The sequence below is a fragment of the Tyto alba genome, unplaced genomic scaffold, assembly GCF_018691265.1.
Source record: "Tyto alba isolate M040663 unplaced genomic scaffold, T.alba_DEE_v4.0 Super-Scaffold_1, whole genome shotgun sequence".
Taxonomy (NCBI): Eukaryota; Metazoa; Chordata; class Aves; order Strigiformes; family Tytonidae; genus Tyto; species Tyto alba.
In genome coordinates, this window is record NW_024881261.1 from 14704196 (window position 1) to 14729959 (window position 25764).

Consider the following 25764-nt stretch of genomic DNA (forward strand, 5'->3'; position numbering starts at 1 on the left):
TTAAGAGACAACTACTTCTGAAAATCTATATTTTTTCTGTCATCAATCCCTGGCAACTCATTACAGCAGATGGTTGTGATCAGGGGATCCATTGTAATTGGGTGCTGTGGGCTTTAAAGGCATACACCCTTTCAGCTTGAGGACAAGAGCATCCTGGGCTGTGTTAGGCAGAGCATTACCAGCAGGCCGAGGGAGGTCATCCTTCCCCTCTACTCTGCAGTGGTGAGCCATCTGGGGTGATGTGTCAAGTACTGGGCTCCCCAATACAGGATAGATAGGGGCTTACTGGAGCACGTCCAGCAGAGGAACTAGAAAACCATTACGGGGCTGGAGTATTCATCATACAAGAAGAGTTTGAGAGAGCTGCAGCTGCTCAGCCTGAGGAGAAAGCTCAAGGTGGATCTCATCCACGTGTATCAATACCTGACATAGGAATGTTAAAAAAGTGTAACCAGACTCCTCTTAATGGTGCTCAGTGACAGGACAAGAGGAAATGTGCACAAAATGAAATATAAGAAATTCCATTTACTGTGAATGTGGTCAAACACGTTGCCTAGAGAGGTTGTGGAGTCTCTATCCTTTGAGAAATCAAAACGAAACTGGACGTGGTCCTGAGCAACCTAGCCTAGCAGACCCCTGCTTTGAACCAGCTGATCTGCAGAGGTCCCTTCCAACTTCAACTATGCACAATTCTGCATTGCTCTGCCAGTTTCTAGGAGCATAAAGGCACTTGAGATAAATCTTTCAAAGCGTTAATTCAGTCAAAAGGCAAGAATCTTTTCTGCCATCTTTACAGAGAGAAAAATCAATTTTTAAGACACTGTTGTACTTTAAAATAGTGATTCATAACTGCACCATTTCCCCAGGAAAGTAGAACAGGCATGGCTGATGTTTGTATTGATTATAAAACAGTCTATATTTAAAAACGTGTCTCCAAAGTCATCAACAGACCAGGATTATTTGTAACATCTGAACAAAGCTGCAAACGTTTATCACATCTTTTCCTTTGATTGTTTGTTCTTTCCAGTTTGGTTTAGTCACAGACTAATACTCTCCAGAAACTCACTGTCCATGGACACTCACGGCAGAACTCCACACCTCTCTGTTCCCACACTGCATGAAGAGCTGAGTCTCTCTGCTTTTCCTTGCACCATACTTAGGTGTCAGCAAGGGAACTCTTGGTCTCCACATACTCAAGTGCTGCTCTTTTAACAGCCAGGACACTTTCTGTTGTGCCAAATTTCTTCTCATAGTCCAGGTAGCGTTTAAAGAAGAATTTCATCTTCTTTGGTGCCAAGCTCAGGTGTATGACCCTCTCAAAGATGTCCCTGCAGGAAACCAAAGTAATTCAGATTGCTGTGTTGGTGACAGCACTCAATACAAGTTTTGTATCCTGCCTTTGAACAACGAGCAGAAGGTCAAGGGAGACATTCAACCTGCTGTGAAGTGCTGTGCTGGAAGAAAGATATTCCTGACAACTGGCCAAAACCTGGAAGGAATAGAAGCCTTCTATTTGCTTGCAGAACTCTAAGGCTGCTGGTCAATGTAAGCTAAGATCCAGCCACTGTATTTGACCCTGTGGTCATTAAGCAGATGTGGCTGGATCCATAGTGCAGAAAGCTTGACTTTCTTTCGTCAACTCTCAGAAAAGAAAAAAAGGGGAAAAAAAAAAAAAAGTTTGTCCATTTTTATGTTACAAGATACACAAGAACTTGATCCCACCCTTCAGATGCAACAAGGCAATACCTCCAGAGGGTCAACTGAACCTCAGTGCAAGTCCCTTAGTTTCTGTCATGCAGGCCACTACTTACAAATCAGTCCCTCTCTGCCCTATGGATCTGCTTGGAGTCTCCTCAGTCCTGGCAAGGATAAAGACTTCCACACACCCCAGTTTTCTTTCTTCAGGTGATAAAAATTCTCTTTTGCTCTGCTCTGGGAAGCCCTACACAACCTCATGCTGCAGGGTACCTCTGCTCTTTTCAGGTCTTACTCCAAGCACTGTAGTCTGCCCTTTCACAACCTGCTGAGGCGCAACTCACCGTACTTCCTTCTGGCTGCCATGTTTGATCATGATATCCATGTAGATGGACCAGATGTCTGTCCGCTTGGGATAGCTGCTGAGGGTGCTCTCAAAAAGGGCCTTGGCATGTTCTGGGTCCCCAAAATGGAACTCCAACTGTGCAAATCTTGAAATGACATCCACATCTGGAACAAGTAATGACATGTTAGGATATGACAGCACCTCTCTCCCCTATGAACAAACACGAGTGATAATTACACAGAACAGAGGCAGACACAGAGACAGCACCACCTCTACCCAGAGACAACTGGCTCTGTTGTAAAGTGGTTCTGGACCAAGGTGGGTTCAGAGTGGGATAGAGAAGGGTCACAGTTCACTTCCCATTTCAGCTTTATGCAGGAGACAGAAGTTTATTCTTACATTCAAAATGCATCTTGCAGCATCCATGGGCAGCCCCACAAACCTGGGACTAGACCAGCTGAACTTATCTAGAAGGCTGTAAGACTTAGTCATCTTTGTTTTGACCATCACATCAAATTCTATTACAGGAGGATTTAGAATGGATATCCAGGTTGAAACTTCCTTCCCCCGAGAGTCAAGGGCAGGACACATTCAGCACCAACTGGCTGCACTTTTCACTTACTACAAACATTGTCACAGGCAGAGATATCAGAGAGCACCCCATCTGCTGGAGACCTGTCAACTCATGGTCCACATTAAGGATGTGGAAGAGAGTGCTTACGTTCTTTGGTGGGCAAAGCCTTGAGAGCACGCTCCAAAAGCCTGTGTGTAGCCTCAGTCTGGCCTTGCTTCAGGAGGAAAGAGGCATATTTCAGCCAAACAGATTTCTCCTGACGGAAACGCTTCAGCATTGTGTGGTACAAGTCTTCTGCTTGCTGGAAAGGCAGAGTTGGGTTAGATCACACACAGATTCATAATAAAGCTTTAAAACTCTTACATTTGACCCAGGTATATCCAAACACTTATGAAAGAAAAGCAAGTATCAATAGTTCCTTGTCCACTGTCAATCATAACTATTAATGCTAGTGAGGAACAGGATAGGCCTAACATCTGACAGCTGGCAGCTTATACAGCCAGCATTGGTAGTTTACTGGCATGACTGACTGGGATACAAGTCTGGGACCTGCTTGCTATCTTACCTTGTACTTCTCAGAATTGGCATAGATGTCACACAGATGCTGGAAGACTTTCAGAGGTTCATTGTATTGAACAGCTCTCTCAAAGACCTTCATCAGTGTCTCCTCGGTACCATACATGTTCTCCAAGTTCAGCAGAGCTACCCAGACATTCAGCTTCTCCTGTTCTTCCCTTAAAGCAGATGTGAACAAGAATATTTAGCTTTTTACCAGCTTTTTTTATCAGCTTTTTGCAAACCACCTCACAAAGACTCACTGACTTATAGCCTGTCTCCAGGACAAAGGAAGGGGGCATACTGCTCACTGAAATACCACTTTTGGAATAGAGCACTGAAGTTATTTCACACTACAACTTTTGATCACTGTTGTTTGTAATTAAAAACCACAAGGATGATTCAAGAAGGTACAATATATTTAATCATACTGTGGAGATGATTTAATACACAAAGGTGGAGCCCTATGGGAAAAGCAACGAGTTTCATGGTTTGTTTCTTGTTTTGATTTAAGGACGTTATGCTCTTCCAAACCCTTCTGACTGCTCAGAAGTATGTCTGTGTGCTCAGTGATACCCTGGGGACTCATGAGCTGTAGCAAGTCAGCTGCAGGCCAAGTGTGGTGACTCAGACCAGACCATCAAAGGACAAGCTGACAATTACTACCATTTAATGCTTCTGAGCTTACTGAAACAGACTCTGCCACTTCACATGCACATGCACACACACTGACAATGCTACCAATGCTCTCCTACCACAGCTACCCCACTATAATTCATTCTTTGGGGCAAAGAAAGGCAGAGCCCCATTATTACCTGAAGCAGATTGTTTTCAGTGCTCTCTCTGCCACAGCTCTGGCCTTCTCAATCTCAGTAGCCTGGAGGTGGAAAGCCATGTACTGTAGCCAGAGGATGGAGCTGTTGGGACTGCTCAGCACCAAGCGGTCAAAGTCATCTGCTGACTGGGGCTGTCGATTGGGGTCCATCAGAGCTGCCTCTAATTTGCAGAGCTCCTTCTCCTTCTTCTGCTTCTCTAGCTCCTTCTCCTTCTTTGTTTGTTTCTTCAGCTGAAAGAGCAAAAAACGAGGACTGGAGAAAAGCTGGCACTTCACATGGGAATAGGCAGGCCCAGCTAAAGCACAGCTAGACCTCAGTATGTCCAAGGACAGGCAGTGTTTTCACAGGAAGAGGTAAGGCCAGTTGCTTAAGAAGGGAGGAAAATGGTACACACTCCACCCTTTCACACACAGTTCACAGCTCCAAGAAGAGCAGCAGCATGTGAAATCTCATTTCTTTTAATTAAATACATTGAGGTACCAAATACTTTACTAGCCTTGCACCCCAACTGCAGGATTCACACTTCAGCCCTCCCTCTCATTCTTCCATCTTTACCCTCCAGGCCAGTGCTCACCACCACCCTCCACTCTGTAAAAATCCAGGATATGGGGAGAAATTGTGCAAGCCTGGAATATGGTGCTGGATTACTATGGTCACTCAGGTCTAAACTGGGAACTGTCAGCACCATACCTCTCTGCCCAAGGCAGCTATACCTTAGGCAACAAAGTGTTGGCTCTGCATGGCCTTTACAGAGGTGAGTTTTGAGGGACAGGGGAAATCCTGAAGAGCAAACATGAAAGCAATTCGTGAGCATGTTTCTGATTTTGCTGAATTGCTCACGCTGTAAAACTCTTCTAAAAAATTACAACATTAAAAAAAAAAATCAGCTTTTTTCTGAGTAACAGGGCTACAATTTGAAAGGGTTTTTCATCTCCAGGTTTTCCTGTAAAATTACAATGCTCAGAAAAGTAAATAACAGAGCTGACATCAAATACAAAAATTTTACTTTAACTAAAATATTTGTTTGACCCTAAATAATTATTTTTCTAACATGCCAAGAAGAGAAGCCCTATTTTTCATGCAGCCATGCTAAAATAGAGCCTTTTCTCCTCTGCTTCAGAGATACATGCTGCTAAGCCCAGTGCTCAGAGTAGTTAAGGAAATTCTGCACTAGCTGTCAGAGATGTTCCCTTCGGTTAAAAGGCTTTGCTATGGGGCAGACAGACATGCAAATATCAAGACATCACATTACAGCCACAATGTGGGTGTCTCCTGTGCAGACAACACAAGTTCATAATACCTTTGCCTGTGGATCCTCCTCCTCCTCACTCTCTGAGCTCTCTTCCTTCTGATTCAGCACAGGTATATTCATTGAATTCACGTCTTCGTCCCAGGTGAAGCCCACAGGAACCTGCAGCCTGGGAGCCTCACCAGGTTTCCTCATCTGTTCAGAAGAAGATAGGGAATGCCCTAATCTGAAGTTTTTACACTGAGATCAAACAACTGCTGTTTGCTTGTGGCTTCTCTGTGTCCAGTACTATTGATGTCTCACACATGCAAACAGCCCACCAGCAAAAACATTAAACTCTGGTCATCTTTGCTGTAATTTAAACTCGATCCATCTCAAGACATTTTCAGATGACACAAACACCACTCTGTGTCACTCTGATCTGCAGCAAAGATACATATTGCCATACAAGTCAAAACTGACACATCTCAATAGGGCTGGAAAGTCATTTCAGTCTCAGGCTCTCCTCCAAAGTTCTCACCTTAGATTTCTTTCTAGCTGCCTCTTCCTCCCGGTCATCATCATCCTCCTCCCGGAAATATACTTCAATTCCACTGTCATTTTCATCTGCTGGGCAGATCTTCCTCTTTTTTGGCTTCGCCTCCTGCAACAAGGGGAAATAAGTCGATGTTGGAGAGTAACAACTGAGATGAATCTTAAAAGGCAATTCTGATCACAAAGTAAAGAACCTGACAGGAGAGATGGGGTGGTGTCCTGGCACAGCATCCCCCACTGTCCTCTCACAAAACAGAGACAACAGAGGATAAACCCATGCTCACCTACATACAGTGCCAAGACCAATAGGACAGGCCATACAGGCAACACGCCTGGGCTGTTAATTCAGTTAACTCCTACCCAAATAGAATAGTTTCTGACCTTTGCTAATCTCCAATGCAATTTAATCTTTTTTTCCTACGCTGTATAATTCCTCAGCCTGATCCCAGTGGATCTTCCCAACCCCTTGTATTTGGGCTGATCAAGTCCTTTAGCACGTCCTGTGCAATCACATCCATACCTGCTCATTTTCAGCGTTCCCTCTTCTCCGTTTTGCCTTCAACCTAAGCTCTTCTCTCTCTTCCTTGTCATCTGCCTCTTTTTTCTCTTCCTCTGCATCATGCCGTGGTAGGCCTAGGGATTCAGGCAAGACGCTTGGCATCCCAGTGTCCTCGGGCAGAAGAGAGAGCTCAATATGTTTTTCTTTTCCATTTACACTGTGGTGCATTGCCAGGAGTAGCAGGAGAGAAGGAAAAAAAAACAACATCAGAGCATTTATAATGACTGTAAAAATATGAACTTCTTTCAAATCTTCCTGGATTTTATCCTCCCTCTTCCCATTCTCTCCCCTTCCACCATCGCCTTTCTACCAACTCATGACCCCTTTTAAAGAACGTTGAACCTACCCAAGCACCTTGGCAGTGAGCAGCTTTCCCTCAGGCAGGTACTTTTCATATAAGGAGTGTTTCTGTACAAAGTAAGGAGAAACATTCTGGAACAGGATTCGGCCCTGAAGAGAAGTGGACAAGCTGAGAAGAGGAGGAAAATCAAAAATAAGTATTCCATAGTGGGGAAAAGGGAAAAAAAAAAAAGTGCAGTGACTGTATCTGTGGCACCACCAGTTCTATATAGCGTCACACAAATTTTCCCTACTTTAATTTCACAGGCTCAAGAAAGCAGCAATGACATCTTGATTCCCAAGAGGAAATTAATTTTGTGACATCACATTATGACAGAGACCGCCCCGAAACAAGATTCCAGAATAATACATTCAAACTAAGCTCTCCCAAGTCCCCTCATTTCCCAGAATAATTTTCTTATGCTACTCACCCAAAGAATACACCTGATGGAGTGATTGATTTGACATAGCCTCTCACTAGCTGGCCTTTTTTAACATCCTTAATACATGTTATTTCAACATCCTCCACTTCGCTGTTGCTCTTCAGGTTTAGCCTAGGAGAAAAAGAGAGGTTAGAAGTTAAAGCACTTGTCTGAATAATCCACATTCTGCTCTGGATATCAAAAAAAGAAATTAGTATTAACAACAGCTAGTACTTTCTGGGAAACATACCAGATCAGAGACACCCTTCAGTTTACTCAAATGTACTAGTGGACTGTCTGCATCCCTGCCAAGCTACACACAGCATTAAGGGACAGACATGTTGCTGTAAGCAGTCAAACAAAACAGATCAGGCTGGCTTCCTCTGACACTAAGAAAGTGAGGAGAGTAAAATGCTGTCTGAAATTCTGCACAGCATTGGCTTGGGGCTTTTTTCCCCACTTATTTCCAAGATACTTCATTCCACATGTTTTATGCATTTTTGTTCCATAGAGAAGACAAAGCAAGAGGCTCAGTCTTAGCAGACATTTAGGACTAAATCTGCTATGTAATCAAAATGATGAAAATGCAGCTGAATTTTGAAAAGAAACATGTTTGTATTGCAAATTCAATGGTGGAGCTTTCCTTTTATTCCCAAATAAACAAAAAAAAAAGTTGTAATGTCTAGAAACTATGATAAACAGAAGTCAAATCTGAGCCCACATGATAATCTCTACATTAAGCACCAGACACCTCCGCCTTTGCCAATACACAGGAAAACCTTTCTGAATTAGGAACAAGTCTCATTCCTTAAAAGAATGTAATCCTTATCCTTTTAACACTTCATGTGGCTCTGTCCGAACCACTCGTTACTGTATTTCACAATCTTTTTCTTCAGTAGGAAATCAGCACAGTGGAGGGATGACACATACCGGGATTGACGGAGAGATAACTGGATTTTGCTGTTCTCATTGGAGAGGATGTAACACCTGCATGGCAGAGTAAGGGGAGAAAACAGAAAGTTTTTTTACCTGTTAAAAAAAGCCACATGTAGGAAAATTTACATTTTCACTAGCAGAATGAAGCTCTAGAGGAAACAAACCACTCTGTCCCTTGGAGCACTTCCTGTCTAATACAAACCAGCATGACGCAACTGTTCATGAAACCAGCTAGAAGGCTTTTTGAACCGTATCTACTTGCTTTACCCAGTCTCTATTGCTAGTACAAAAGACTTAAAGATTGTTACAGCTGAATCACTTGGCCTGTTGCACTCTCCAGCATTCCCAACAAGTCTGTGAAGTTGGGAAATGCAAATTATGTGTGCATTAGAAATGTAAAGACAACTGACTTGTCAAACAGCCCACAGAACCACAGCAGAGCTGAGCTAACTGGCTTCCCTTGGTCCTATCAGTACCTTAGCTAAGGGAGTAGCTACTTTCAAAACATAGTCCAAGGTGGCAGCTGAAAAGGGGCTTCTTCATACACGGAAAATACAAGACTTTCACCCAAACACATATAAGGTCATAAGTCAGCATTACTTCTTAGCTACAGACTGAACCTTAAAGGTCTGGCATCATCTTATGGCAGCAAAAAGCCTGTCACCAAAAGGATATATTTCTAAGCCTTGCAGCTTGAGGGAACAGGAAAGAATTACTGACCTGACAATCCTGCCAACTTTGAAGTCACCCAGAGGATTCTCCATGTAAGTATCATTCAGGTGAAAGATGCTGACTTTGCCAGTCTTCCCACCTGGCAGCGCTATGGTCAAACCAATGTGTTGAATCACCTTTGTTATCATGCCTATAGTGATAGTGCCCTGCTCCAGTGACTGAATTCCTAGAAAAAATGAAGGAGGGGGAGGGCTTTGTAATACTCCATAATACTCCAAAAGTACGCAACCAAAGCAACAGGGGTAATGAGTCAGTGAAGCTGATTTTAGTTGCCGAGTCACATATCAAACCCACCAACTTTTGCTAAGGTGCAGTCTATGCACTCTTCTCAGTACACAGCAACATTTGCCCTGGTAGCCCAGACAAGGTCCTCTAGCTGCACAGTTCCAAGATCCAGAATAACTGACAAATGTACCATCTCATGTCTGAGATGAGAAGGGAATATGTTCATAAGGGCTCAGAAAACGGCTTCAGTCTGAGACAGCAGGAAAGTGATTCTTTAATCTAAAGGTCTGACCTCTCTTGCCTTGCTGTCTGCTACATCTGGGTCACTGTCCCAGGGGTTAGCTCTGTGCTACAGGGAGGTACAGCTTGGCTCTGGAGTGTAACAGTGGTCAGTGCAGGCCCACCTCTGAGTAAAGAATCGTAAGTGGTGGGGTCCTGCTGTTAAGGCACCACTATACCTGTGAGTGACAAGCAGAGGTTTGTTTCGGTGACATCTGTTCCAGTCACTGTAGCTGATATTGCCTGGCCATTTTTGAAGCTCCTTTCTGGATGTTTTAAGACCTGGAAGAAAATACAGATTTCCACTTATTACCAGAAAAGTAGCTTTGCCCAACTCTGACTGATGTTTCTCCTATGAAGTTTTACACTTTCTATACACATCTTTGATGTGTACACTTGATAGCTCAGCATTGGCTCAGGATAGCAGAGCCACTGAAGCAAACTAGCTACAGGTATAGTACTTGCTTGTCAGTGAGAGGCAGTGATGCCTAAAGGGCAGAGCACTAGATTATGAGTTCACATGGATGTCAGAAGTGTTTGCAGTTATTACTGCAGCCATGTGCATGGAAAAAAAATTTGTGTAGCTTATCTGTAATGGCCTCTTACCTTGGTGTTCAGAGACAGCAGCAGATGAGGAACTCTTCCTCGAATGTCAGGGGCGACTTCTACCTCCAGCCAATTTTTGAGGATGTTATACTGAGAAGACACCAAATAATCAGAGAAGACAGCATGAAACCTTGGGGAGAAAACCCTTCCCTGGTGGATTCACTAATTTTTAAGGCTAGAAGGAACTACTCTAGACTTGGCTCTTGCACCAAGCAAAAACGGTGATTTGGTTTCTACTCTTACAAGCATAACGCTGCTATGGTTCACAGATAAGGACACACAGGGCATCAGCAGTGAGTGTACTTTGTGATGATGACATACACAATTTCTCAAAGACCATTTTACTAGAGTGCAGGGTGGGAAGCATCTGGTGGCAACAAGCAGGCATATCAAAGAGGCTGCATCAGCTCAACTCTGTCAATTATAGAAAATGTCACGTCCGTCTACACCTCTCCCTGTAATACACTGCACTTTGCATGGGCCACTCTCATAGTTAATGAAGATCACAATAGTATTAGTGTTTAGGTCTGAACTAAGGCCCCTGAGATCACCCCCACTTGCTGACTCCCCCAACACACTTCTTAGGAAGTCTCTGACCTCACCTTTTTCACAAAACAGGTGACTGTCTGTCCAATATTATAGAGTCCAAGTTTCTTGAGGGCACTGTCTTCTTTAAGGTTCAGCACTGCTGTGACTTCCCCTTCTATTTCGCTGTTTGCAAACAAAGAAAGAGGACTACAGTAAGACAGCTTTGGTCTATCTGGATGAAAATATGAGTTAGAAACCCAGGAGATTATGGTGAGCCAGTACTACTGTGACAACAACTTTGTGACATTCATCCCCATCGCCTCTCCAGTTGCATTATTCTACAGAGAATTAATTCTTCCCTGGGCTTAAGAGGGAATTCTTCTGGCATGAACAGACATGCTAGAGTCCAGACTGGCAGAACCTAAAGCCAAAAGGACATTCAAAGGAAATCATGCACTAGGAGATCACTGTGAGGTTTAACACAGCTCCCAGACCCAAGTTAGTGTGAAAGAGAGAGTAAGAGGCCTTGCCACACTGCATATGTCTGGAGGTCCTTGCTCATGGCCAGCTCCTTCGCAAATGGAAGGAACAAGGGAGGGAAGCTACAAGGACACAAGGTCTCTGAAGCATCTGCAGACAGCACAGAGGCCAACACTTACCTTGGTCGAATACTGAGCTCTGGAATGGACTGTGTGAAGTGCGGATGGGTGACGGGCAGATACCTAAAGAACAGGAAAAGGATCAGTTTCTCATGATCTTCCCAGTCCCCAGTCCCCCACCTGTAATCCCTCTTCACTGGTAAAACACTCAGGTGTAAGCCCTCTAAAACTACTAAAGCCCTACAGTTTCAGTTCTTCCTAGTACTATTTCAGTGGCAATTTAGGCACCCAAAATATTCTGGTAAATTTAGCCCCTGGGGCCAAATCCTGCTTGTATTTAAGGCTTTCACTGGACCTTAAGAATTTAGAAATCTTTTTTTCTTGCAATCTGTACTCAAGATAAATACAATGACACAAGTAGACAGATAATTCACTGAAACCTGGACCTGGGATAGAATATAACAGCAGATTTCCTCAGGCCTCCACTACTCCAGCAAGGGTAGCTGTAATAGCATCTGTTGACAGAGGGAACAGCTTAATCATCTGAATTGAGTAACTATTTCAACCCTTGCATTCCCCAAGAACTAAATATTATGTGCATGTTTTCCCACCTGTGAGTATTCACTTCTCTGCCTCCAATGACTCGAGCAGTCACCTTCTGTCCAGCTTTCAGAGTATACGTTGGAAAAGAACCTATGGGCACTTCATCGAGAATCCGGGATGCATGGATTGAACCTGTCAGCTTGTCATCAATAGCAACTGTGACATGGGTTGGTTTGACAGATTTAACAGTACCAGTAACAATATCCCCCAGGGAAAGCGAGTGTTTCACAGCAGAAAGCATCTCTTCTAACGCTGTCTCAGATTCATTCCGGACCCTTACAAAAGCATTCTTCTTTGCTGGACCTTGTACTGCTAACAAGATTCCATGGTCATTCACCTTCACTACTTTTAAGGTTGCAGAGATTGTTTGTCCCACCTTCAGTTTTTCTGAGTCAAAGCGGAAGGTGTCATTGAAGTGAGATGCTATGGGGACAGCTGCCAGCTGGCCTGTTTTCAACAAAGACACGATGGCAAACTCTTCTGTTATGTGCTGCACGATGGCAGAGCGCTGGGAGTTCTCTGTGAGCCGCTAGACAGAAATGGAGATAGTGACTTCTCCTGGTGAGATTTTGATTCCCTTCACTCTACCTCCCACAGTCCTAAAAGATGAAATAGCCCCCCCTCAAAATTCATTAATCACCTAGAGTTTGCTAGATGAACAGAAACACACAAATCCAACAACTGAACACATACTTGCTTGGCTCTTTGTTTTAACAGTTCTTTCCGAAGAGAAACATACACCTTGGATGTGAGGGCATCCACATGAAGAACCAATGCCTTGGTTTTCTCACCAGGAACAATATTTTTGTCTACAAATAAGAATAAGGAGATTATCTCCTGATGACAGTGATGAATTTTCAGCAACTGAGCTAGGGGCATGTGACAGACAGGTTCAGTTTAATTCCAGAGGACCACAGTGATAAAAAGACTGCTTAATTACTGATTGTAACTAAGTTACTGTAACATAGTCAAAATATTACCAAATGTATAAGTCTCTTTAGGAAAAGAACAGATTCCTCCAAGATAATAGCAAGGAGGAAAAAAAAAGGGTATTTTTTTATTTGGAAAAAGAGTCTGATGCTTCCATGGATGAACTAAACTGATTTTATGACAATGCAACTCTTAAATAATGCAAACAAGGCTGACTAAACACAATTTCAATGTAATATAGGTTTTGGAAAAGATTACGCTAACACTTGCACAAAGCAATCATGAGTCTGTCTGTTGCTGAGGAAACAAAGAAACTCTTCTGAACACAGAACTGCTGGGATACTACTCCTGCTGAAGTTAGCAGTTTATACTGGTTTCATTGGTTTATTCATTATCTTAGCATGTACTTGTTTGGTTCTGCGTAATATGGCACTTTTCTGCTTTAATTTTTGAATTGCAAAGTGTTGAAATTGCAGTCCTGTCTTAAAGTCACATTGATTTAAAAGAAAAATTGTCAGCAATTTCAGATCGAGCACACTCCAAGGAACATAATTCTAAAGAAGAAAAAAACCTGTGAAAGCTGGAGCTTGTATTAATACTTTGTCTATATACAGTATGCTTCAACAGAGGATCTTGGAGCACAAACTAGACGTTAGAAGATGCCCGAGATAGGAGGCAGGATTAGGTCTGGTTCACAGATGGGGTAATAGAGGCACCGGTAGGATGAAATTACATGTTCCAAATCACACAAATGGGTCAGCAGCGCATTAGTCAACTACTCTTCAAGCCCATCCCTACTCTGATCAGACTTCTCCCACGTCAGTTCCTCATCAGTAGAATTCATTTCAGGACAGAGGTTTCAAAGTATAAGAGTGAAGACCAAAGCAAGCAAAGACCCTCACCTCCCAAATGATAGCGAGTGGCTGTTACAGTCAAGCCTGTGACACAGCTGCCACTGAACAGTGCTGAGCCATCCTCCTTCACATCCTGCACGACCAGCTGCAGCTCCTTCCCAGGCACCAATTCACAAAGGCCTTGGGCCATGCTGGGCGCCCCTGAGTAAAGGGAAGAAAAAGTGGGAAGTCAGTTTTACCTATGTTGTTTATTTGCAAAACAAAGACAGACTTCACATTTGCTCAAGCACACACAAATATGATATCTACCTACATAAGGGAAAACAAAGTTTATGCTCCTGAATCTGTAGAAATACAACGTAAATTCTAAGAGTTAATCAAAGTAGAAACACTTCTGTGACATTAAGGATCTGATAACTTAGGAGAGAACATTTTCCAACCTTATAGAAACATTGACACACACCACTGCATATAGAAAAAGGTGAAAGCAAAATAGATGAATACTAAAAACACAAACAAGACCTCTCACTTCATATAGGAAACAAAATATTAAACACTACTGGATATAAAACAAACATAAAATTCTAACTTTGCCTTTTTACAAGTCAACTTTTATAGTATTCCTAACACTAGGAAAACAGCATGATGAGAAAACCTTTGCTGGCAGACTTGTTCAAGCAAACCTGTAACACGAGTAGGCAAATCTATTTGTCCAAACTCATCCTCATGCAAGTACTAGGTTTGGATTATCACAAGCACTTGAGTGGCAGGATAATTATCCTTGTACTTTCTCCTGTTGTTTCTTCTTGCCAATGGCAGACACTGAACACACATCCTTCTTCTAGTAAGTTCCTCTTGGAAGCCAAGTCTTTGCTTGAACTGACCTTTCTTTCAATTAAAAGGAAATGGTTTTCCCTTTTTGTTCCTCTGGAGCCCCCTTTTCGTGATATGATTCCCTTTAGCAGAACACGTGCAATCTTTTACCTCTTCTCAACAAGTTCCTGATTTCTTTCATCTCCTTGAAATACTGATTCAGCAGGGCAAAGCTCTCTGCAGCAGAATCGCCTGAGCTGCACTCTGACACCTTCAGATTGAGGAGCACACGCTGCTTCTCCTCATCAACGCTCATCACCTTCGCAATCACAGTCTGCCCCACCACAAAGTGGTCCTTGGTGTCTGTCACAAACTTGTCACTCATGCTCTGTGCAAAGAAAACAAAGGGGCAAGGGTTACTGAGCACAGCTGCTAACTATCAACCACCTGCAGTGCTGTTCAGAAGAAGGGTTTGTGTTAAGACTTCATGAAAATGCATAAGAGAAGTTAACAGACTAACAAAAAGCCATCAATTAAAATGAATTACTGAAGTCACATGAAATCCTTGGTGAAGCTTAAGCTCACTTGAATAAAGTCCTTTGTTTCATTTTGGAAGTGAATTAAAACAAACCTAAACGCAGCTTTTACCCTGCTGGAGGATCCTCCACAGCCCTGTTCCCTCCTTGTTACTGTACCTTTGCTAAAAGCCATGTTTCAAGCATGCCTGTTTGCACACATGCTGTTTACTGAAGCAAATGCATTGCTTACCACTTTGGGTGCCAGTCCTGTCACACCAAAAGGGAACTCCACAAACACTCCAAAGGGCATCACATTCCTCACATAACCAGTCAACAGCATCCCAGGCTGGATTTCAGAGAAATTTCTCACAACTTGCTCCTCCTGTACAGCAGAAATCACTGCAGACTTCCTGGTCAAGATCTGAACAACCAGTTAGGAAAAATGGGAAAAAAATAATAAAAGGAGCCCAATGCAATGCAAATTTCTTGGTGCTGCTAACCATTGGACTAGAGCACAGTACAGGAGCTCAAAATCCTGCTATTCATATTTCTGTCTTGATCTCACTACATTAAAATTTAGCAACCACTTTCTCTTAATCCGCTCAGCATTGAAGATCCATGCTTCACACAAGCAGCAATATCAACTTCCTAATATTTCAGTTCTGATTTTTGGTATAGAAACAGCAAACTTTTTGCTAAGGTTGTCATATGATTAACAGCCCAGAAGTCCTGGCTCTGATGTGATTCTAGCAGCAGCTAAGACTCACTTTTAACACAAGAAAGTTATAATGATACTTTGAAGCATCGCTTGCTTGATAGGCACTTCCACTTCAACACACTAACTATATCTTCTGTTTGTTGCAGATACTCTGGATTCCTGGCAGGTATCTCCTTCCCCCTGCTTTGTTTGACTGGTTGAGATGGTAAAGGATACAATATGCTCTCCCTTGTCACTTAGGCACATAACTCTGGGCAGGACATCTCCCTCTTGAAGACAATGCCACAGGAGCTTGCATGTAGCAACGAAGTCAGAGAGGTGCACTGTGGGAATAGAGGCTATCACATTGCCTTCATCTTCTAAGATAGAAACCTCTAGCCCATTATCTTTCTTCTTCAAGACTTTCACATCAACCATCTGAAAAGAGAGCAAATACAGTGATATAAAATTCCAAGTGTTTTTGAAGTCATCCCTTTTGATGCACAGGGTACCAAATGCTGAGCTGCATGGGCTCTGACACTGCCTCCCAGCTATATATGAGAAAATCTTGTATCAGCAGGGCTGACTGAGCCCAAAAAGCATGCCAACATTGATAGTAAAATAAAAATTAATTCTCAACTCACAGAGAAATCAAAAGCTAGAAACATTCTCTTGGTTGTGACTTTTTATTTGAAGGGCAAAGGGAATAATTTAAATAAGATTAGAACTGTCCTGTTCCTGCATTAGCAGTATCTGCAGGGTGTTGGAAACTGTGTTCGTTCCAAAGACAACTGGGAAGAATTTAAAACCTTTTCTCTAAAGTTGTCTTTTTCCAGGGGGCAAAAGCAGCTAATTTTGGAGTAAGAAAAATCAGCAGCACCCAGAAGAAAGAGGATTCCACCTAGAAGTACTACTTGGTACCTCCAGAAGTACCATACTGGGACTTCCTTATCTTGACCTCTGACAACAGAGATCCTGTTTTTGATACAGGAGGCCAATTACACAGTAAGAAATTCACACTTAATGCTAGTTCCTGATGACCAGCAGCTTTTCTTGAAGCAAAGTTGTTCAAAGTACTACCAAATCATTTGGAAAACAAGTAAGAGAAGGTAGAAAAGGGGATAGTCTTTGAATTCAATACCTCTCCTATTTCATATTTCACTTCCTGTTTCTTCTTTGGAGTACATTCCATTTTGCCCGATAATCTGAAGGACAACAAGAGTCTTTCCTGCTGGGGCTCACATTTTAAGACTATTACTTTAACAACCTGTGGCAAAAAAAGATAAAACAGAAGTTTAATTCATCTGATCCTCCTCCTCAGTGTGCTACCACCTACAAAATGAGACAGGGAAATGCATACAGAGTATACTTTTCTCTCACACCTAAGGATAGCAGGCCAGTGACTATAACCAGAGACAAATGTCCTTCTGATCACACAGAAGGAAAAATGGAAGTACCACAATTATTAAATGACTTGCTAAAAGTATGTAGCAGGTCTGTAGCAGAGTTGAGAATAAGATCTGCAGCCAGAGATATTGAGTAGAAAAATACCCTTCTCCTCAGCCAGACAACAAACAACAGGATTAAAGACAAAAAAAAGCACCACAAAACATAATGAAGAGGGCTGAGATCTCTATAAGCTTGCCCACAACAAAGACCAGCACTTGGTGAACAGCATGGTTCCCAGAGTGCCTGATTAAGATGTGCAGGATTTGAAATAAGCAGGAAAATCAGAATAATGCAGAGGCAGAAAACCTTATCATTCCGATTCTGTAGGCAAAGTTATAACTTCCTGAGGGAGAAACTGCAGCCTAGAACCCCAAAATTCTACTAAGATCTTAGTAACTCAACCAAGTGTCGTCCCTATATAGTATACCATGGCGTCTTGTGCACAACAGAACTGAGAGAGCCTAGAAACAAAGACAGGTCTGTGAAATATTCAAAGAAGAGCTGTCCCTTTCATGGCCTCATCTGTTTAAATGAAGCACACCTATTACTTACAGTGAAAGGACATAAACATCTCTTGGTGTAGATGGTTCCTCCAGGGGAAAACCTATGTTGGGTATAACTCAACTGCAGATTTCTCTTTTGCATTCAAACAGATGGCATGACATATGTAGATTAATTACCTGGCCTTCATGGAAGACTTTATCTGGACAAGATATGGGTTCTGAGCTCAGCTCATTCTTGGGTACCAGACCTTTGACATCATTGTAGAACTTCACAATGCAGCCAAACTCCCTTGCACACACCACAAAGCCATGTGTGATCAGACCTGGTTTTGCATCTTCATAATTAGAGAGGACTGGAAGCTTTGATCGGACAAGACTTTTCTTTAAAGTAAGGATCAGCTTCCTTCCTGCAGGATTGCACTCTAGCACCTACAAGAATATAGTACAGGAAAGTTCAAAAAACATGTCTGCCATTGTCTGACCAATCCAGTTGCTAAATTCTCAGAACAAAAATGTGCAAAGCGGCTGAAGACTCTGTCTGGCAGCTCTCACCCGACACGTGACTTCATCTCCTACGTTGTACTTCTTCTCAGGCTGTTTCAGGATCACGTCAGCGAGATGTATGGACGGCACAAGCCCTTTAATCCCATCAGCCACTTTCACCTGCATCCCAATGGGTTTCAGAGCAAACACTTTGCCCTAGAACCCAAAATGCAGAAAAGTATCAGTAAATTCAGCATGAAAAGCAGACCATGCACAGGTAGGAAATAGCAAAGACATTGCATCACCTATTGTCATCAAATCCAATCACCCTCCAAAAAATAGAATCTCAGCTCAACCCACACTCCACCCAACCAATCTGATCAATTAACTTTTATACATTCCATGAAGTTGTTTAACAGCCTCTTTTTCCTTAGGCATGGGCTACTTCTGCAAAAATCCCTACTGACTGGCAAACTAGAATTGCTTCCAGAGACATATCCAATACAGTCATGACTCAGACATAACAACGATCATAACTGAGTAACTTTCTGACCATCAGCTGACTGTGATGGTCCGTACATGAACTTTTGCTTGGAGTGCAAGGTGAACTTTAGTTTCTTTCACTGAAGTCTTTCTAAAAATGTATTCGTGGCCATAAATAAATGGCTGACCGTGGGTAAAATTTTATTGCATTGGCTGCAACATAAATCAAAACCTGAATAAAATGGGGACAGAAAAGTATCGCATTCCATTAATCAAGTCCTGCAAGGAGAGGTGTCCCTCCTTGCTTTCATCTCACTAATCTGGATCAGAAGCTGAACACAGATATTAGGCAGAGGAAATGCACATTAGCTAGATCATTGTTCTAAGTATAACAGACACACAATACTGTGCAAGTCTTCAGAAGCTCACCTGCACCACATCCCCTGTGTGGATATCTTGGTATTGCAGAAACCGCGCTTCAATAATCTGACTAGGCAAGAGACACAGCAAGAGGTGACCAATTAGTCAACTTGAAGGAAAGCCAGGATAAGAGGAGACAGTCCCCTCTTTGACTTGTCCCAAATATCCATTATCCCACACACTCCCTAGTAATCTACAACTCCAGAGTTCTATGTTTTACTCCAACTGACCCACCTCCCAAAACAGTTCTCTGGACATAAAGTATGGGGAGCTTCACCAGGCTCCATTCCAGGTGACAGCCACAAGTTTATAGCCACCAGCCATGGCTTCATGAAAGGGGAACCCATCATCTGCATTGCTTAAAGACATATAGATGGAAATACTAAGAGGGAGGACCAAAATGGGCTGGGACTTGGAAAATCAAGGTTGAATTTCCTGTTCAGCCACAGTCTTCTGACATCTCAGCAGAAGTAACTGAGCCTCCCTGTGCCTCAGCTCACCAACTACATATAGATGGTGTCCCAATTCCTTATAGTATAGGGAATATATGCAAGATGCCTAGACAACCTGACATGAGACAACACAGATACAAGTCAAAAACCCCAAATGGCAAGTTCCCATCCAGCAATGCAATGTAGTATTTTCCACTCTCAACCACACCCTTCTAATCTTTCAACCAATTTTCTGGAATAGTCTATGAAACTTACTACTTCAGAGATACAATACACATCTCATCCACCAGGCTGTAGTCAATGATCCGACATTTATACTTGCATCCTGTCTTAAATGCCCCAGGTTTGAATGATTTTCTATTTTTTGAAAGATGTTTCAACTAGAAAAAACAGATTACAATTTAGTGTTTGGAAAATGGAAGCACTGATTTAGACCTTAGGTTGAAGCAGTAGCATCTGACAAAACTGTTCCTCTAACACATGCTCTCTGTGCAGTATGTTTCACCAGTTCTTCCACAACAACCCTCCTATGCTCCAACCCAAACAAGGGGAAGTATGATTTCACAAACACCTTCTACATTGTCTTAATTTTGTTCTATTTGTCTCACAAAGAGCATAAAGGCAGAACATAAAGGTAAAAAATAAAACCTCCTCCTAGCCTCCTTCCCCAGGAGGCTACAGTAGCTATGGAGGACTTGCCTCATTGCCCTGGTACTTACCCGTGCAAAAGCAAGAGTGCCATCATCAAGCTCAAAGATGGCACCAAACCGCTTGTAGAAAGCTTTCACTGTTGACTCCTCCACCACTGCCCCCATGCGATCACTGGAGAGCTGGTTTGGGGATCCCCCAGGGTGGAGGAAGGCCTGCCGTAGAGTAAGCCGCACCACCTTGGAGGTGGGGTGGATAGAGAGGATGCAAGCTTTCACCTGGGAGAAGACAGTACGTTCATTAAACACAAGTTTGTAAACAAAACAGGAGAAAGGCACATGGTTCATGCTTTTAGACATTATGCTTGGTACCTGAACTCTTTATCCACATATCCACAAGCACTTTCCAATATTACTACTCAGGTATCACTTCAGTTCTAACAGCTTCACTCAGATGAGGGATTTTTGCTTTTGTATGATTTTACTGACTAGTCCAGTACCAATGTAGCGAGTGGAACATGACCACAAAAATAATTTTTCTATCACTTACAAGTCTCTCATGCTTCCCAAATAAGTCTTCCATTACCCCAAGAATGGCTTTGCTTTTTACAGCTCTAAATCAGCCATGATAATAATTCAAATAAAAGATGAGAAAGACAGCTACCATCAGTAAGATTTCAGAGATTATTCCACGGAAATGTTGGAGAAGGTAAGAGATCTTGTAAGCAACATACCAACTCCAGCCATCTTTCACCCTCCTTACCACTTGACCTGGAGAATAGGATTTCTCTGGGTTCATGTGCATGAAATCCACAATGCCAGTGAAGGAAGACAGAAAGCTCAGTTTGATCCCAAGTGGGGCTACCTAGGAAGTAGAAGGAAAAGATGACAAAAAACAAAATATGCACTCGGTTTTCATGCAGCTCAAACAGAGCAATTCACACATTTCACAAAAAGGCACTGTCAGTGCTACTCAGCAAGCACATCACAAGAGACAGGAAACCCACTATCAATTCTGCTTTCTACATTGTTTTGCAAAAACAATCTGTTAGTTTTTTGATAACACTGTGTGTACTCTGAAGACTACTGATAAACTGTTGAATACTTTACCTAGGTAAAGGCCAGAGAAGCATAAAATGGATCCTGTTCTGCTTCAGGCTTCATCACCAACTTCAGGCTGAAGCCTTTATACTCATGGCATCACAACCAGGACAGAGATCAGACTTTAGGTGAACGAAGTGGAGGGAATGTCTAGCAGATAATAGTGTTCACTACTGTAAAGTAATTGAGCCCAAGCCCAAAATTTTCCAAGGCATAAACTTCCATCTCTACTTTACCTGTCTCCCTGCCTTCAGCAAAGCTCAAAAAAACCCAACAAAACAAATCCAAACTAAGGCTTACCTTCTGCACATGAGCTTTCACCACTAGCCCTGGCAATAAATTAGACAGCGTCCAGTTCTGTTGCTCTGTTGCAAGGGATGCAGCAACCTCTGATCGATCAACAGACAAACGGACCACTCTTCCCTCATTCTTTACTTCCGCAATGACACAGTTCAGGCTCTGGCCTATTTTCAAGTCAAGCCCTACAAAGACAAGTCACAGCATAAAACCTCCACCAGGAACACTCAGGGATTCCCTTCCACTCTTCCCAAAGCTTTTTCAGAGTTCCATCTACTTTAAAAAGCTAGAACTCCTCTCAATCTAAGTGAAGTCTATTGTCAGTAGGGATGAATAGGCTTGGAACAGTAACACAGTCTGCCAGAAAACAGGCTGAAGCCCAGCGGCTTGTTGCAGACCAGCCACAAAACGACTGTCTTCTGCAACTCGCTAAGACTCCACCCTGACCCAATCTCATTGAGGTGCACTGACATCACAGATACAACAAGCTTTAATCTCTGCCATTCCTCACCTCCATTTCAACCTTAGCAGCTCCCCCTGCACTACAACTTACCTCTCTTGACTGCTTTGATGTAATTTTGGGCTTTCTGATGAGGCAGGAAAGCGTGAGTTCCACTGACTCCAATATCAACGAGGTAGCCATGGTCTTCCACACTAGACACAAAGCCAGACAGCAGCTGTTGGGAAGGAAGCACTGCAATTCAGTAACATGATAAAACAGCTGGGTCTTCAAAGAATGCACATCTGGTAAGAGATATCCCATTCAAGTACTCACTTGTTTCATAAGGACAGAGAACTGAGTTTTCCAGAGCATCAGAAAGAATACTCCAGTCTTTCTTATTACACAGCTCATCTGGCAGTGGGGTCTCAACTCTACCCTTATCCAACTATGCATATATGGGGGTTCACAAACCAGTAGGGAAAAAAATTGGGATGCTCAAAAATAGCAGCTCTGATTGCAGGCACATACAACTGCAAACACAAAAACTAAACAACTAAGCATCTCTGAAAGGCATGTTAAATATTATTCTCTGTATAAATAACAAAGAAACCTACCCAAAAGGAAATCATTAAAAAACTTGCCCATATTGAAACAGAATCGGGTGAATGCATTTCATGAGTGATAGCCTGGAACCCAAACACAATAATGCCCTCTCCTCCCAGGTCTCTTCACAGTGGGAACAGCTACATGTTCTGCCCTGATCCCATGCAAGGACAAACTGAAATGTTCCCCCATGCACTGTGCAAGAGGCACCTCCAAAGCCTAGAGAGGCTGTGACAGACCCAGAACACGTACCATGCCCGATGCTAATGTTGAAGCATTCAGACCTTTATTGACCTTCTTGGGGTCAACTGATAATTTGATACTCCGACGTCCATCAGCACTTTTCTCAACACTGGTCACAATGCACCTGACCAGTGTCCCTGGAGAATACATGTCCATGAGTGAATTCAAGTCCTGCCCAACAAGATGATCAAGAGAGAAACATACAAATTTTTCAATATTAATTAATGTAAGAATGCCAGAATTTGTTACTGAAGTAGCTTTTGACATCCAAGTCCTGCTTCTTTGTCAACACTATGATAAAAGGCAGGAAATGCCACAAACACCAGCATCTCAATATAGACGCAGGGATGACACTATGTGATGTTAGCAAGACTGATAGGCTTTGCTTTAAAAGGAATACTGTGTGGGCCAGAGTCAGGAAGTTGCAGCTGAGGAAACATTTACAGAGCCAACAATGACCCTAACCTCACCTACTTCTTTAGCAGAAAAAAACACCACCACCAAAAGGCCAGTGTACCTGGCAGATCTCACATTCCACAACACCTGGGGAAAACTTACAGAATACTGGCAGCAGAGAGATGGGGTAGCAGATTACTCCACCCTCTTTCTACCTAGCAACCAGCATTATGAGGAAATTGCAAAGTTTGCTTGGAAAAGCCAGTTCCAAATAAGGTCAGTTTACATTAGCTCTGTGCAGCAGCACGTTGCACGCAACAACACACAACTAAACTGCAAGGACTGTGCTACTCCCTCATGCCCCAGAGAAACACTTGCACCCTCACATCATTTTCCAACCACTTCCCTAACTTCTTCCCATCATTGCCTAGAGCCAGGGATCAGTATTTAGCTTCAGCAGCATATAGGCAACACAAGTTTCTTCATGTTCAACAGGCTGTCTACAAAGTTCAAGGATTATTTAGCCAAGGCTAAGGCACTGCAGGCAGTCAAATTCAAGTCAGATGCAAGACACCAGAAACCAGACTCCTAAGCAAGACCTCAGAGTTGGTTCTGCAGTATTATTAACATTCCCTAGCTCCCAGGCACAAGTCATAGCCCCAGTCCAAGGTCTCACCTCTAGGAGTTCTCCTTGGGCCACTTGCTTGCTCAGCATTTTGCTGTAGGCATCGCTGATCTGTGTGACGGGCACAAATCCTGAAAGTCCACTGGGCAAGCTGATCACTAGCTCATAGTCACTGACCTCTTTTATACAACCAAGGAGCAGCATCCCCTCACAGAGCGCCTGTGAAAGCGGAGAGCATAGCATACGGTGAATATCTTGGCAAGTCAGTGATGACAGAGTGGTAAACACACTTTTGTCCCAAATCAGGGATATATTTTACAGGTTTAGTGAGAGAGAACATGTCATTTTTACATAGCCCAGAAGAGAGATGCACAGAAAATCAAACATTTATCCACACACCTCAATTGTGAGTGGTTCAATATTCAAAATACTGTCTTTAGCAGCAGCTGTTTTGTCTGCCTTAAACTTTTTCTGCTTTCCTTGATCCCTTCGGCTCCTTTTTCTTTTCTGGGATTGTTCTTCATGGTGAACCTAAAACACATAGTAAGAAAAGAAAGAAAAAAATAAAAGTGAATAAAGAAACAAACTTTACACTAAGGCAGAACTTTGCTGTCAGGAATAAAATTAGAAGAAAATACTAGAATTGGAGAAACAAAGAGAACAACCTTGGTAACTGCTATATGTCTACATGCAAGTCTTCCAAAATATCTTCTCTGGGCTGAGGCTGATCATTTATAAAACTGTGAATCTTGGGAATGGAAAACAGTGGCACGAGTGATCTGTGCCACACTCTACTAACAGAAAAAGAAAGATGAAACTTAGTCTCTATCCACTAACACCAGCCTTACTACACAAGCCACTCAGGATAAGATGCTTGTGGAAAGTTTAAAACCTAAAGCCTGACAGATAATTTTGACTGAAATTTTCTGTTATCACATTCAACATGCATCAGACATCAGGGATCTTTAAGAGATCAGGAGAAAGGTGTATGCCAGCAGTTATCTCTTTCTGGAAGTCTCTTTTACAGTTTAATATAGAAGTAAGGGACAGGAAGGGTTGCAAGTCATATTCTGACAGTGGAAGAGCTCTGAGAAGAGTTAATGAAGTACACACAAACAACATACATCAAACAAATTGTCCCGCTCTAACTTTGGGTCAGGGGTGTTTCCCTCTGTGGGTTTTTTCTGGGTGCCTCCTCGAGGGAAGTTTTCTTCCATGGATGCCATGCTTTCACTTCTATAGTACAAATGACAAAATAGAGTTTAAATGTGCATGTTACACACATTCTTCACAAACACTGAAGAGACATAAGCATAAACTACACCCGAACTAAAAATTCACACAACTATTTTACAGTTAGTCAGTGACAAAACAGAAACTTGTGTCCAAATGTATTTAACATTTGACTACACTGACGCACTGCAATGGTCCATCTAAATACGTGCACCCCTAACGCTTTTTACTACTGTCCAATTCTATTAGAGTGACATATTATTTTTTTAAGGCATTTGGATGCACAAGTATTCATAAAACTGCTTTAACCATAAGTTTTCTGAACAGATCTGTATTATGCTCAGTGAACAAGCCGAAATTACCAGCTCCAGTCACCATGGAGAAAGCTCTGAGTGAAACACTAAGTAAGCTTGGTCTGTATTTTTAATTTTTGTATATCACCCTTAAAGGTTAATATAATTTAATACATCTTTGTGTAAGCTATATCTATATAAATTTAATAGGTGTGTTTAACCTTACTATGTTTCAATCAGTAAACACCACCTTATTTATTCGGTCATGATTCAGATGCTATTTGTTACTTTAGTCAACAGTACCTCTACAGAGATCAGCACTGAAACACCAAGTTGACAAATTTAAAGCAGTCTTTTAGACACATAAAGCTCCTTTAAACGTGAAAGCACATACTAAACTAAAGTTCACCAAGGCACGCTTCGTCATAGGGCTCGCTAAGCGACAGAGGCGGTCCGGCAGCTGCTCCACAGCCGGTAACTGAGCACCGGCCACGCCACGCAGACTGACCGGGCAGGGCTGGAGCTCTGCCCGCGGCACCCTTACCTCGCCCGGCCGCTGCCGCTCCGGCCCCGCGGCCCCGCACCTCCCCGCACCTCACCTCCCCTCACCTCCCCTCGCCGCCGCCGCCGCCGCCCGGAACGCGGGCCCGGAGCCGCGCGCGGGG

General features: G+C 42.7%; 1 protein-coding gene across 2 annotated transcripts; it reads right to left on the bottom strand.

Moving 5' to 3' along the window:
- Positions 1-891: 891 nt before the first annotated feature.
- PDCD11 (programmed cell death 11) lies at positions 892-25747 on the bottom strand. Of its 2 annotated transcripts, none has more exons than XM_042790447.1 (36): positions 25709-25747; positions 24698-24809; positions 23973-24104; positions 23625-23792; positions 22562-22723; positions 21818-21941; positions 21268-21449; positions 20630-20731; positions 19939-20145; positions 19475-19599; positions 18777-18837; positions 17934-18080; positions 17559-17810; positions 16571-16696; positions 15667-15867; positions 14983-15153; positions 14386-14602; positions 13450-13602; positions 12311-12426; positions 11626-12146; positions 11075-11137; positions 10490-10598; positions 9888-9977; positions 9461-9563; positions 8766-8943; positions 8040-8096; positions 7119-7241; positions 6695-6817; positions 6310-6505; positions 5776-5898; positions 5307-5450; positions 3986-4236; positions 3181-3349; positions 2763-2916; positions 2040-2205; positions 892-1328 (listed from the first exon to the last, which is right to left on the bottom strand). In XM_042790447.1, exons 2-36 carry the CDS (start codon positions 24797-24799, stop codon positions 1157-1159), a joined length of 5490 nt encoding a protein of 1829 aa, XP_042646381.1. In that variant the 5' UTR covers positions 24800-24809; positions 25709-25747; the 3' UTR covers positions 892-1156. The 2 variants fall into 2 exon arrangements, with proteins under 2 accessions (XP_042646381.1, XP_032844612.2); XM_032988721.2 differs by lacking the exon at positions 25709-25747 and adding an exon at positions 25644-25674.
- Positions 25748-25764: the final 17 nt, after the last annotated feature.

What these genes read in the sequence shown, in the direction of transcription:
- PDCD11 (XM_042790447.1), bottom strand. Translation starts at nt 24,799, where the DNA reads ATGGCATCCATGGAAGAAAACTTCCCTCGAGGAGGCACCCAGAAAAAA. An exon ending in TGCTGTCTCTGAACACCAAG is followed by an intron (nt 9,564 to 9,887) that starts GTAAGAGGCCAT and finishes ATTTTCTTCCAG; the next exon opens with GTCTTAAAACATCCAGAAAG. An exon ending in GGCAGCCAGAAGGAAGTACG is followed by an intron (nt 1,329 to 2,039) that starts GTGAGTTGCGCC and finishes GGTTTCCTGCAG; the next exon opens with GGACATCTTTGAGAGGGTCA.